Source organism: Maniola jurtina, chromosome 15 (genome assembly GCF_905333055.1).
Source record: "Maniola jurtina chromosome 15, ilManJurt1.1, whole genome shotgun sequence".
Taxonomy (NCBI): domain Eukaryota; kingdom Metazoa; phylum Arthropoda; class Insecta; order Lepidoptera; family Nymphalidae; genus Maniola; species Maniola jurtina.
In genome coordinates this window covers 3,101,755-3,115,871 of record NC_060043.1, presented here as the reverse complement: position 1 = coordinate 3,115,871, position 14,117 = coordinate 3,101,755, and the positions used below count along the sequence as shown (strand labels likewise).

The following is a 14,117-nucleotide window of genomic DNA, read 5'->3' as shown; positions in this document are numbered from 1 at the left end:
GATTTCAAAAACCTAAATCCACGCGGGCGAAGTCGCGGGCATCGGCTAGTTTGAATATATATTTTTTTTACAAATTTCTATAAATATGAAAAAAAAAACAACTTTATAGCTCCAATTGTTTCACAATAAAATAGGTGTTATTGTGTCACTACTTTATGTTATTTTCACGGACGGACAGACGAACAGACAGACAACTGGATGACTGTTTTAGTCGCTAGCTTATATGGCTGCGGGTCCCGGGTCGCAACAAAAAATTTTGGGTTCTCTGTCAAGAAATCCTCAGAAACGTGATGTTGCGAAGTTGGCTGTTTACATTTTCGTGCTTCACAGTCCAATGGGCATACTGGCCCGCACCTAAACTTTTTCCGTTTGTGTCGAAATGCCGTCCCATCGCAATATGAGAATAAGGAAATAGAAAGTGTACCTGTTTTTGCGCACACACTCATTACGATACGCAATATAATTGGCCTCAAAAACTTTGCGGTTTTGCCGAGCCAAAACTGTCGCAATACCTACCAAGCTTTATAATAATATTCTATACTAATTAGATATTCGAACTCTATATGTATAAGGTTAGAGGAAAGTGATCATTATTTAAATGAAGTAGGTAAATTCGGTTGCTCGTTTAGGACAAATAATATTTCATCAACCGGTGTTTTATTACTCGAAATCACCCAAACGCATACATTTTGAGATCTCATTCGTCATTTTAGCTCTATAATCCATCCTAATATTATAAATGCGAGAGCGTGTCTGTCTGGCTTCTACGTTTTCACGGCAAATCATTTAATATTGCCTGCACATCTAGTGGGGGGTTTGCCAACGCTGCGCTTTCTAATGCGAGGTCGTTATTTTAGCAACTTGGGACCCCAATGTGTAATCGGGGGATGGGTCAGCTAGTAAGTATTAAATAAGAAAAACAACACCAGAGGTCTATAGGTCACATTTAATCATAGTTGATACTTGATAGTGTATAAATATAATTACTAATCATGTGTGTATCATCTATTAATAATAATAATTATGGTAAAGCACCTAGCTACCTTTATTTGAACAAATAATAATTTGAGATAATAATGGCTCCAGCACACATTGACTCAACGGTCCCAACACATTCGGCAAATGCAGGTTAATGAGTGATTTCCAAATTGCGTTAAATTGGAAACTTACAAAAGTCGGCAGTTGACCGGTGCTAGTCACATGCAGCAAATAACACAGTCACAATCACCGAGTGTATTGACCTAATGCGTTGGAGCAATGTGTATAAGGCTCTTACGAGTAGAAACGACGTTGGGCGAATACTGCGCAATAGACTACAGAATTCTAAATAAAGTATCATAAAATATGGTATGTAAGAGAGGGCGTGTCACCGACTTTCATCAATCTACTCGTATCAAAATGATTCTAAAGAAGTTAAAGAACATATTAGTGTCTTTAGCTATAAATTGTAATATTATGCAAAATATTTCCATTTTACATTAATGTGCATTGATGATCTATACATCTGCGCGATTACAATCTCAGTATTTTGTACTTATTCAGAATAAATTTCTGCGTGACAAATTAAAAAAAAAAGTATTTGTGTATGAAATTGTGAAAAATGCATTACACTTGTGAGATCATTAACTTATGTCTACTTATTTACTAAATGATTTTATTTCACCTAAGTACATACTTATTTGAGTACCTATTTTACTTCTTATACCTACACATAAGGCATTTCTGAATTGCATTTGACTTAAAAGTTTAAATTGCATCAATCGCGCTCCATATAGAAACCGTAAATAGGGATGAATACATTATAAAGTCATGATATTTAGCCGAATTACCGGACATTAATAAAAGTTGTTGCTTTGGATAATAAAACTCTAGTACACATTGGCCCAAGTTTTGGCGAGTACCGGCTAACCGCTAACGTGTACAACTCTACAAATTCTACCAAGATTCTTTGATGTTTTTATGAACAATCAGTTCGTGGTATAACTATAAACGTTAGCCGAATACATTGGCCGAAAATGTTGGATCAATGTGTACTGGTTCGTAACTGCATTTCCAGCACTCTAGTCCTTTACAATATTACAATAGACGGTAAAGTATATAAAATACTGTAAAATTGTTCGGACACTGATGTAAGATAGAATAGGTAGCAAGTAAAATATGATTTTTCGTATTTTTAAACGAATGCCATAATACGACTTCCTAAACAAGCCATATAATATTTTCAGGGTTCATGGCTCAGTGTATGTACGTGAGTTATTCCATCATCTAAATGCCTGAACAGATTTAGATGATGGAATATATATAGGTTATCGCTAGAATCCTTATATAATCAGCCCGAATGACACTGGCTGTAATTTTTTTTTTAAATTCACTATGGCAGGGCAGTCGGGTTTTTTATTTTTTTAAAATTTTTCCTTGTATGTATTGAAAAATGCGTTGCGTAGGTACGTCTCTTATAGCAGTGTGCGATCACTTTTAGGGTTTCTTTATTGGTAAACTTTTCTTTATTTTATAAAAACTTTTAAAAACTTTATCTTATAAATCTAATACAATCTAAAAAATCCTAATTTGTGACATAAAATTATTGAAACATAAAAAATAAATCTAAAACGATATAAAACTCTTGATTTGTGATTAAAATTTTTACTAATAAAATTAAGTACAAACAATTTACTTACTTATATAAAAACATAATCTTTGATACTTCCCTACACTATACGTGTAGATAGATCCTACTTGCATTACAAAAATGACTATGATAACTTAGAGATTATAATTATGATACTACAGATTTTCATAATATAGGATGGATATGACTTATTTACTTATTTATAATAAAACATGGTATTTAATTTAATTTTATGAAATAATGAACTATAGGTATTTACCACTTCTAGACTAGTTGAAAAATATTGCAAGTAAAACATTTGCCCTCGCTTCGCTCGTACAGTATATATTTTTTACTCGTACTACTAGCTCTTCTATTAAGTAGTAATAGGTAAGTAATCCTGTTCTATACATTTAAATCAACAAAAAAATCTTAAGAGAATAATAATTGGAATTGGAATCATTGTTGCCACTCCGGGCATCCTTTTTTAAGGGTTTAGTTTGCCTGAATTAAAAAGTTTGCTACTAAAAATAATAAATTATTAATTTAGTAAGAAAAAAAATTGAAATTACTTTATCGATACGTGCATGTTACAAGAAGTTATATATAGTTTTAATAATAACAACAGGTCTGATTGCAGCCAAGCTCTAATCAATAAATTAAAAAAAAGTCTTGTGGCTTTTTGTGGCAGACACGAAAATATGTTTGTATAAAGGGCAAAGACTACGTTATCGCCTATTACTGACGCACCAAGTTGTCATGCACCAGCCGCAGTCTGACCTGCAGTAAACCTGCAGTTATACATTATACTAAAATAGCATGTCGTTAATTTTTATTTATATTCAGTTTTAGTGAGACCTATTTCATCCCTGGTTGAGAATGTTCGTGTAGAAGATTGACTCTTGGACATGGGATCGCCTCGAACTTGCTTGTATCTGCGAAAGAACAATTATTTCAAGTAGGTAAGTACATAATAATAACTAGTCATAGTAAATCGTTAATACACTGGACCACAATCACATCTCATGGAAAGTGATGATATTGTGGCCTTAGATGGGATGCGTTTGCCAAGAGAATGCCTAGTCAGCCTATTCCCTTTGTTTTTATAATATCTGAATGATTCGTGTTTGGTAAGACAGATCAGAGGCAACAAAAAATCAAAATATTATCAAAATTAAATCACATAATATCGGCTGATTTTCTGCTCGCTTTGATCACTTGATTCATTTACACATTTCAGGGCCATTGAACTAAATTAGTACTTACCTATAGACGGCCTATTTCACACAAAAAATCATTTAGGTACCTAAATGATTTTTTACCTATGAAACTCTCAAAATAAGTATAGGAAACAAATTGTAAGGAAAAACAAGTTCCAGTCCGCAAAAAAATTTGACTCGTCTTATGTGTAGTACACTATAGAGAGATCGTTATTCAGGATAGATTCCAGAATAACGTCCGTAACAAATTTAAAAAAAAAACGCAAGAAGACAACCAGCCTTAGTATTTTATAATATGTCCAGCAACACATCCCATCTGATATCGAGCTTTGAGGCCAAAGAAATAAGAGTCAGGTTAGCAGAAGTCAGCGCACCTGATGTGATCTACTCGAGTTGCTGAATAATGTGATGTCATACGCACTTTCACTACTCGGGGTCTTGCAGGTCGTTTTAATATAAAATCATTAGTTTGCAGGCCGTTATAATGCGAACGGCTTTCCGCCATTGATCTATTGAGTTAAGATTCCACCTGAACCAAGAAAATCCTTCACCAAGGCAGCTGGTCACCATTAAAGCCACTAAAATAGCTTTTGTTAATTTGCGAGCTAAATATATCTACGTAATATTATGTTAATGATTAAAGCTCAAGTGCGTAGAGAAGAAACTGTGCTCAATATAAATCTAGACTACAAGTTAGATGCTATAAGAAAACTAGATGCTAAAGTAAAGTTTGTAAAATCACCAATCGATTTCTTTAAAAAGAAATGGGCATTTTTAAATAGCATAAGTAGAGGTTAATGTAGAATCTGCCTTTTAAAATCAGCTGAATGTAGTAAATAAGGCGTTAGGGTTAAATTAAAGGTTTATTGGCTTGGTTACACAGGACAATAGACTATCACCATTAACTTGTAGACTGCAGCAGTTTTATTCGACTCAGCCGATCCAAAAAGGTAACTGGCATAAACATGAGGATTAGCTCCTGCCAACTCAAGGTGGAATTTGTGAAGTAAAAAGGCGAGCGACTGTTTTAATTTGGATGCTAAGCTATTGAAAGACTCCCACATGCCAGTAAGCCGCATTATACACCTGGATGAATAGTTCTAAGGCATTCATTGACCAGTCCATGTCCCATGCTAGCTTACACTGTGTAACGAAGCCTTAAGTATTAATGAAAACCTCGATTAGTAGACCTCTAGCAAAACCCGCCTTAACACCTGTGCAAAATTTAAATTCTTATACCTCTGTATTAAATATAGAGTGACGCTTTTCGTCCAATTTCATCGTTATTTCTCAATCAATAACTTTTGCATTTGCTTCATTCATCGCATGAATCTTTGCATGTATTCATCCAAACAGGGACTTTTTCTGTTTTCTTCCGTTACAAGTTTCTATTGTAATATTCAGAACAAAATTTGTAAATGTTTGGGTCAGAATATTTATTCAAGTTTTCGAATTCAATTATCAGTCAATTTCCATGATTACTTATCTGTACTTACATTATTCTTTACATATTTACAAAATTTTTGTGATTGAAATATCTGCATCTTTTCGAGTTTTGTTTTTATGCTCCTGGATCTTTTTAGTGCTACCTTTTTACTCTTTTTACTCCTTGATGAAACATTTGACTTATTCTCTTCTCAGTAATTATTATTATTTCCATTCTTCAATGTCGTGAATCATTTCTTCATGATTGTTTTAACTTAGATATATTTTTTTACAAATTTGTAGTATTAATTTCTTTATTACTATCGGAATCGGCGCAAAAGGTTTTAATAGTGTCAACGCTGTCTCTCTGTTTGTAATCCCTAAGGTTCTTGTGTAGTTGGAGTCTATGTGGTATTTGCGTCATGCTCCCCATCGCTCCATTCTGCCGTTGAATACTTTCTTTGATCCTGAATGAAATTAAAATATCATATTCCATTCTTTCCATATTTAACTTTTACAAATAGATTAACTGAATCCTCTAGAGATCTTTATTCTATAAAATATTGAATTGACAGAACATTTCTTTAACTGTATTAATTTTGTTAGAAAGTAGGTATTTACTTCGGTTTGTATTCACACATTCAAAGTCATGTCGGAAGGAAAATGAATACTATTATTTATTTACTATTAGAATAATAAACATCACTGTAATATAAAGCTCAGATAATAACTATTGAAAATCCACACTATTTACAATACAAAGCACTAATATGTAAATTGATTGGTTTAATCTTCAAAACAATGAACACGTCAATTGATCTTTTTCTTGTTAAGTACTTACACTTTATAACTAAATCACATTAGGCTAAATCACACTTATATAGCACACACAAGCTATACCTACCCCAATATCCCATTCCCATCCCTGCAAGATTGTGTGTACCTAAAGCTTAATAGCTGAATTAATTATACTTGGTCGTTAGCCTAAGTTCGGGCATCTTTATGATTAACTTTAGCTTCTTGTCAGCCACATAGTAGCCAGTGCCGCTAACCCATGATCAAATTTGGTCTAGTTGTGACTAGCCAATATCTTCTACGTTAAATTTCGAATTCGGATGACTGACCAAGTACAATTCCGCCACAAGACGTCGTCGCATGAAAATAAGCAGTTAATGGAAAAATTGCAAAACAAACCTAACCTTTTCTTCATTAATCTGAATATCTTTCTCTTGCAGACGAATATGATAAATATGATCAGGCCGATGAGGACGTTGTACGCGTCAATGAAGCACCATAAGTACTCCGCTTCAGGGTACAGCGAGCTGATCACTTCCAACAACCAGTTGATTCCCATCACCAGGAACAGTTTCACGTAAAGCAGCAGTCTGGAATAGAACACAACACTATGCGGACATTGATTATGGTTTTAGTGAACATCTATAAATTAAAATTACTAAAAAAGCATAGTCTATAGCAAGAAATGAAAAGAATCATCTGTTAGTGCCGAAATCGCAATTAATGATATAGGTATTTATAATGCAACTGATATCAATCAGTTGATACAGCAAGTTAAGCTTCACATTAAAAAATATATTGGAATAGAACAAAAAAATTTGCGAACAATGGGCATTGAATAATGGTTTTGGTGTTGTTGGTGCCAATGAAGAAAATGTTTTATAGCGATGACATTCTAAATAATATTAGCACAATAGGGCATCAAAAATTTGAATCTACCTATTTTATTTTGTTTCCAAAATTGCAGAATGATATTATCTAGCATAATGCCACTTATACACAATATTATATCTGAGAAATGTTTACATGGTCGAGTAGAAATTATTCAAGCAAATTCTATACGAACGCAAAGTTAAACATTGCTATGAGCTTTATTTATCTTAGGTTAGGCTTAGATTTATGTATGATCACCAATTACGAGATACAAGAGTGAAGAGATGTGGCCATGAAACAAGAAGTAACTCTTATTTGTTAATATATTTTTTTTACCTTTGCCTTTCGCTATTTTGTCGGTCGTGTGTGGCACTCTCCCTAGACTTAAGAACTGAGGTCTGCTTCTTAATTTGAGTGATCTTTACAGCAGTGAGGATGAAAAATATCAAATTTGCGAACCATAGCACTATTATAGGTCCGTAGAGGTAGATCAGTCTGCTTCTACCTGGAAAAGAAAAAGGAGAATATTTAGTTTTAAAGAAACCTAGAACTTCTCAATTGACAAGATTAAAATCATACCTTCCCTTTTAATTGTACTATGCGGAAAAGGACAATTTAACACTGACAGTCAAGTTTGATTTTGATAAGCTGAATATGAATCTCAGTTACGTCAATAAGTTCATTATATTACTTCACTAGCTGATGCCCGCGAAGTCGTTCCCGTGGATATAGGTTTTTAAAAATCCCGTGGAAACTCTTTGATATTCCGGGATAAAAAGTAGCCTATGTGTGTACTGTGTTGCCCAGGGTAAAATCTATATCTATTCCAAATTTCAGCCAAATCCGTCCAGTACTTTTGCGTTTAAGAGTAACAAACATCCATTCATACATACTTACAAACTTTCGCGTTTTAATATCAATAGGATATCCAAATGATTCACGACTTATTCGGGAACATATTAATTTTTTTTGTCTTATTTTCAATAGAACCAATCATTCCTATGAATTTTGAGTAGAGGTTTTTTTTCCTTGTGTTAAAGTTATGCCTAGTAACAATCAGAAGTCTACTTACCATACAGAAAGCATCCTTGTCGTCTGATCATAGGCATAAAAGCGTGTGGTGGTAGTCCAGAAAATTCCAGCGAAACCATAATGATGGTCAAAACGGTTGGTATTCCGAACGCATAGAGTGCGTACGCGAAGAACCTGGCTTTTATAGACAGTTTCCCTAGGGTCATTCCTCGTTTGCCACTGAAACATTGGTTACAATTGGTCAAAGGGTTTGGGCAAACAATTTAAGGTTTCATGAAACCATAGACAGCGTTAAACATAAAATTCCATAAGATCCTTTAACGTCGTTTTATTTGAGCTTGACAATATCGTAAACTCGTTAATGCAATGCTTCTTGGCATGTGTTGTGTTCAGAGAGTTGCTGAAGCTAAGAGTGATGAGCATCTGTTATGAATAAAATTTACCTGAATGTCCACCAAATATCGAAGCACATGACGTTCAACCAGAAAAAGGCAGATTCGAGACTGAAGTAGATGACAATAGCTGAAACAAAGAAAAATTAAAATTATTATGCATGCCGTGAAGTCACAGTTAGTGTGTTAGTCACAGAAGTTAGTTAAAGTACAATCTGAATAATTATGTATAGCCAAAATTAATTAGATTACAATTGAAAAAGGATTGTTGGATATTTAGAAAATGAGACACAGAAATTATAAAGAACTTAAAGTAAGCGAAGAAAATAACTTGTCATTAAGCCTTGAGAAAAAGTCTTCGAGAAAATTAAGGTAACGTAAATAAATAAAAAATATTGAGAAGACAGTCTCTTAAGAGTTGTAATGTCAAAGAATTAGCATGGTAGAAATAAAGGCAAAGGAAGTAGAAAAACATGGTTACGTTGAGTTTATTCATAATTCTAGAAATGTGATTCACTTACTAAGTTCTTGTGGATATATATACAAGAACAACTAATCGTATAACCATAATATGATAATAAGTTCTGAAAATATCACACGCTATCAAGTCACGTTGAGTCTCAGAAAAGACAATGGAAAAGGCGGTTTATAAGTTAACCTGCACGGCAAAAAATGTGATTAATAGTATTTTAACCTTTGGGTTATTTACCCATATTAATTTGAAAGGATCTTCATTCTGAGATTTGCGTGGCTTTTAATTCCATAGTAGCTTAATGAATTTTGTCTAAAGACTCGGTACTTTGGATAACAGAACATAACATGAAAAACAAGCTTTTTTAAATTGCTATAAATGCTAATTAATTATTATTAAATTATTGTAGGGTTAAAGTATAACTCCTGAGACCCGAGAATTCTCTAGTGTTGAACTTCTTGAATGAAAGTGGTATTGTCTATCGAGAATCTGTGTGGTATTTATCTTGATTTTCCTGCGTAAGTCGATGCTGTTTTAGTGGAAGGCACCATAAGGGGTTTTGTTTATTGTGCGGATTATAGTAAAATTCGCTTATCTTGTGTTAAGTTATCCTTATTACTTCAAACTAAAACATTTATTATCGACTGTTTTAATATAAATTGTTTTTTACTAATAATAATAATATAATAATAATAATCATCTTTATTCCAGATATTACATCCATTTTGTTAGTAATACAAATAACTGCTTATGCCTATGTTAGTAAGTAAGTTTGTTTATTTATTATAATATAATTTTATTTGACTAGATATCCACCCATGAGACACTAAGAGTGCATGTGCAAACCAATCCAGTGTCTCATAAATGGATTATCTAGTTTTTCAGACAATGTCTTCAGAATGTCGTTGGAACTACCGCGGATTCTGCTCATCACCGATGCTGCTCTTTTTCTCATAATTGCATAAAAATCATCGGTACGAGCCTCAGCAAACATCAGTGACGCACTGCAGAATCTCGGCAGCCCCATCAGCACCCTGAATCCATTATTATATTGGACGCGCAGGTCATTGTAGGTCCTCTGCGTATATGACACCCACAGGCTGCACGTGTAGAAAGTTTGGCAATATGCCTTAAAGAGAGTTATTTTTACTTGTTTGTTGCAACGTGCAAACCTGCGAGCTACCATATTGCATCGGACTGCCAATGCCCTGCGCTCCCTTTCTATATCTTTTATATCAGACATGTCTTCCGTAACAATATGCCCTAGATATTTAAACTCTGCGACTCTTTTAAGAGGAACTCCGTTAAGAGTCACAGGAGGGATATCATCCGGCGAGTTACCTTTGCTCTTAAAAACTAATAGCTCACTCTTTTTTACATTATACATGAGTCCATGTGACTCAGCATACGACTCGCACATCTTGAGTAACTTTCTCAGTGCGCTAATTGATGGACTCAGCAGAACCATATCGTCTGCATAACTCAAGTTATTAACCATAGTGCCCTCAATAGAGCAGCCAATCCCGGTTCGGCGGAGTCCATCAATCAGCTGATCAATGTAGACGTTAAACAGGGAGGGAGATGTTAGTCCACCCTGTCGAACTCCGCATTCAAGGTGATATGGATCCGAAAAAGCACCAGCCCATTTGACCCTGTTCGTTTGTGAGCTATACCAAAACCTTAATATATTAACCAATTCTGGTGGCACTTTAAGGTCCCTCAGCTTTGTCCACAGCTGTTCGTAACAAACAAGGTCAAATGCCTTAGAGAGATCGAGAAAAGCGGCATAGACAGGTGTCTTCCTGTCAGTATAGTATTTAACAGTCTGCTTGAGCGCCAGTATAGCACTTTCCGTGGATACGTTGCTTCTAAAGCCGAACTGTGCATCATTTAATTTTATATATCCACTGAGCTGGCGGTCAAGCAGACCATCAAACACCTTTCCCAATATTGTAGCTAATGTAATTGGCCTGTAGTTACATTTGTCGGCAAAATCACCCGTTTTATTTTTAACTACAGGCACAACTACACTCTCCATTAGGTCTGCAGGAAGGTATGAGTGTCGGATGCAAAACGTATAAAACATAGCAAGGATCCGGTAAACATGAGAACCCGCATTCAACAGGTGCTCTACACTCAGTTCATCATGTCCCGGAGCCTTTCTAACCTTTCTAGTTAAAATTCTAAACGATTCTTGTTGCGTTTAAAATTCGGTAGTAAAGTCAATACTTATTTAATTTTATAATATGCTACAAATTCCAACAATTCAAGGTAGACCTACATCAATTTATTTTATTTTCATTGTGAAATGCTTATGATATTTTGTACATATTCCAATTAATACTATGTTCAAGAATACAAATCACAAATGCCATTATATTTTACGAGTACCTATTCCTTTGCCAACCTTGATGAACCGATAGTAGGTTTTATATACCTAATCTACAAGAATTATGTATCTATAGAATTTATTATAATTGCTTCGACGGAATTTCTGAAAATCCCTTTTGCATTCGCCACATTATATTATTTTTGACCATGCTCATTTCTAGGGTTCTGTACCCAAACGGCGCCAACGAGTCCCTGTTCCTAAACCTCCGCTGTCCGTCCGTCTGTCTGTCAGCGAGCTGTATCTCATGAACTTGTAATATGTAGAGAGTTAAAATTTTCACTCAGAGTATTTCTATTATATTATCTATATATCTATATTGCTGCTGTAACAACAAATAATAAGAATTTCAAAATGGTCACCATGTTCTTAATTCAAAAAATTTAAAAGTGTTATTTCTTGTCTGAAGGTAGGGACGGAACCTCGCGTGTGCGAGTTTTTTAAGTGCCTCGTCGAAGGTTCATGTGAGTTCTAAACGAAACCAAGTGTAGAAACCAATGATTTTGGCATATTTTGTGGTTTAACAACATAATATTATAATGTTTATAGCTGGTGGGTATGAACCACGATCAATACGATGATTTAAAAATATATTTATCGATATTTCGATCCAATTGCATGGATCGCGGTAACGACGGGACTGTGGGAGCTTTAGAAAATTGCAGCACTGAGCTTATTTAGAAAAAAAGTTTTTTCCAGGGAAATAATCCTAAGATACGAAATGAACGTTTACCGCTGAATGGGGCACACGTCAAAAATATGTAAAAATAGTTGTTCTGTATGATAAAGACTCGATGGATTGGAGGCAGGTGTGTAGTCATTCAAGAATGTTTTGAGGAAGTGATATCTGAAGATGTTTTGGCTAGTGACGCAAGTGGACATTTTTAAATCGCTGCAATAGGTTTGATTTGAATATAATACAAGGTCAGGTTTAACCACCTTTATCACAGATACGCTAAATTTTTAAGGCAAAAAAATCAATTTAAAAGATTTCTAATAAATAAGTAAATAAAGCAAGCGACTTCTTTCCATTTTAATATAATATGTACACTAATTAAGATATAAATAAATTATGGTATTAATGTGGTTTAGTCTCATAATGTTCATAAATAGATAGATTTACCTATTGATTTATTTATTTTTTATAATGCGGTCTGGAAATTTCGTATATGTAAAGTTCCATCATGAATATTCAATAGTAAGTAGGTAGGTACTAAAAGTGTAAAAAATGCTATTAAAGAATATATCAGTCTCGGTAAATGTGATTGGTACAAAAACAAATTCATAAATCGCTCTTTTTTGTGTTATTTTTTGTCCAAACCGCTATCATAACCGCAAATAATGAGATATTTTGTTGGCTATATATTTTTACAAGATAATAATGCTCAATATTATAATTAAAAAATACTTCTAATAAGGTAGGTAAGTTTTTTTAACTCAAAGTTTTTTTTTTATAAAGAAAATATTACAGTAAAACTTAAAGCTAGCCTTATCTAATTACTATACAAATCATGCCCGCGTGGAATGGTGCCAAGAGTACTGGCTGAATTTCCGCGCTGGACAGCCAGGCCGATCCGTTGCGCAAAAAATGAGCCAGCTCTTCTGACACTCGATGAAGCTATTAAACGCGGTGAAATGTCTCGTAAAAAAAAGGTAAGTTTGATTACAATATGGACGAGGCCGAAGTGGCAATGGGTAGGAAACAATTCGAAGAACAGAACCCAAAAAGCCCAGTTGACAGACTCCTCACTAAATGGTCAGATGACATGATAGATGTTTAGATTACACAAGTTTAAAAAATCTATTAAAACTTTGCTCCTGAGAAAAGCATATTATACTATCGAAGATTATGTAAATGATAAAAGAACGTGGATTTGACCTGCAGCTCGCTCCAGCAATGCGCGGGACTTTAACTTGTATACATGGCATAATATTGTATATCAAATCTTTGAAAAGAGCAACCGCCGAGATTCTTGTTGGTTCTTCTCGGTAGGAAAGGCATTCCGAACCAGTGGTAGACGCTCTTGACGATTCAAAAGTACATGTAAAAGTCTAATTGAATAAAAATATTTATAATTTTGAAATCAAACACAGAGAGTCAGTGGATCCAGGCAGCAAGACCACGGCGTGTCCACGTCTCTACATAAGACCTATGCCCAACAGTGGACGTCTAATATTTTAAAGACAATGACGAAATAGTTTTGGAACCTCTCAGAAGGCATGTAGCTATATCTATCAGCTATAATAAAAATCACTCTTTCACGTAAACAAACTTTAGTGTAGTAAACAAAAAGATAAAATCTCTATGGCCTAATTATATTATATTCTATGGTAAACCGATATAATTAATGATAAATAAGTACATACAGGTAGGAAAAACCAAACACTCAAGTATCACGTAGGTAAAGTAACTACAGCTCCTGACATTACGGTCTACGGTCTTTACTAAAACCGGTTTTTGCCAAGATTAATTCAATAATAACCAATAAACATTGATTAGATAGGAACTTAGTTTTATTTTCTTTATTTATTTAGGGACTTTTATATCAAAGTACATGTCAGATTAAAAAGTACAGGACACACTTATTTTCAGAACTATGAAGTTGTAAGATGGGAAATTGCAATGCAACTATGCATACAAATAGGTATACATAAACGTACACTCTAATAATACTATAAAAGAAAATTTACTGTAGTATAATATTATATAGTATTATTTTTTTATTATATTATAAACATTAATCTTTTAAATATTTACATTTTATATTCTTAGCGCCCTTAAGTCTTGTCGACTTGTCTGGGCGCTGCACATACCTACCTCTATATCTTAATTAAATGAATACAGATGAGACTTACTACTATTATACTACAATTACACTACTACAATTATACTATTGAGAACAAATGAATA

General features: G+C 34.0%; 1 protein-coding gene across 13 annotated transcripts in view; it reads right to left on the bottom strand.

Annotated features, from left to right (window-relative positions):
* Positions 1 to 928: 928 nt before the first annotated feature.
* The window catches only part of LOC123872276 (G-protein coupled receptor Mth2-like), a 38,612-nt gene continuing 25,423 nt past the window's right edge, over positions 929 to 14,117 (bottom strand). For 9 of the 13 annotated variants that reach the window (XM_045916458.1, XM_045916467.1, XM_045916463.1 and 6 more), the window contains 6 exons: positions 8,397 to 8,475; positions 7,994 to 8,172; positions 7,258 to 7,426; positions 6,453 to 6,656; positions 5,068 to 5,720; positions 929 to 3,543 (listed from right to left, as the gene is read on the bottom strand). In XM_045916458.1, coding sequence (XP_045772414.1) covers positions 5,543 to 5,720; positions 6,453 to 6,656; positions 7,258 to 7,426; positions 7,994 to 8,172; positions 8,397 to 8,475 — 809 coding nt within the window. In that variant the 3' untranslated portion in view covers positions 929 to 3,543; positions 5,068 to 5,542. The remainder of the gene's footprint in view (positions 3,544 to 5,067; positions 5,721 to 6,452; positions 6,657 to 7,257; positions 7,427 to 7,993; positions 8,173 to 8,396; positions 8,476 to 14,117) is intronic. The other 4 variants (XM_045916460.1, XM_045916470.1, XM_045916471.1 and 1 more) reach the window with 3 other exon arrangements.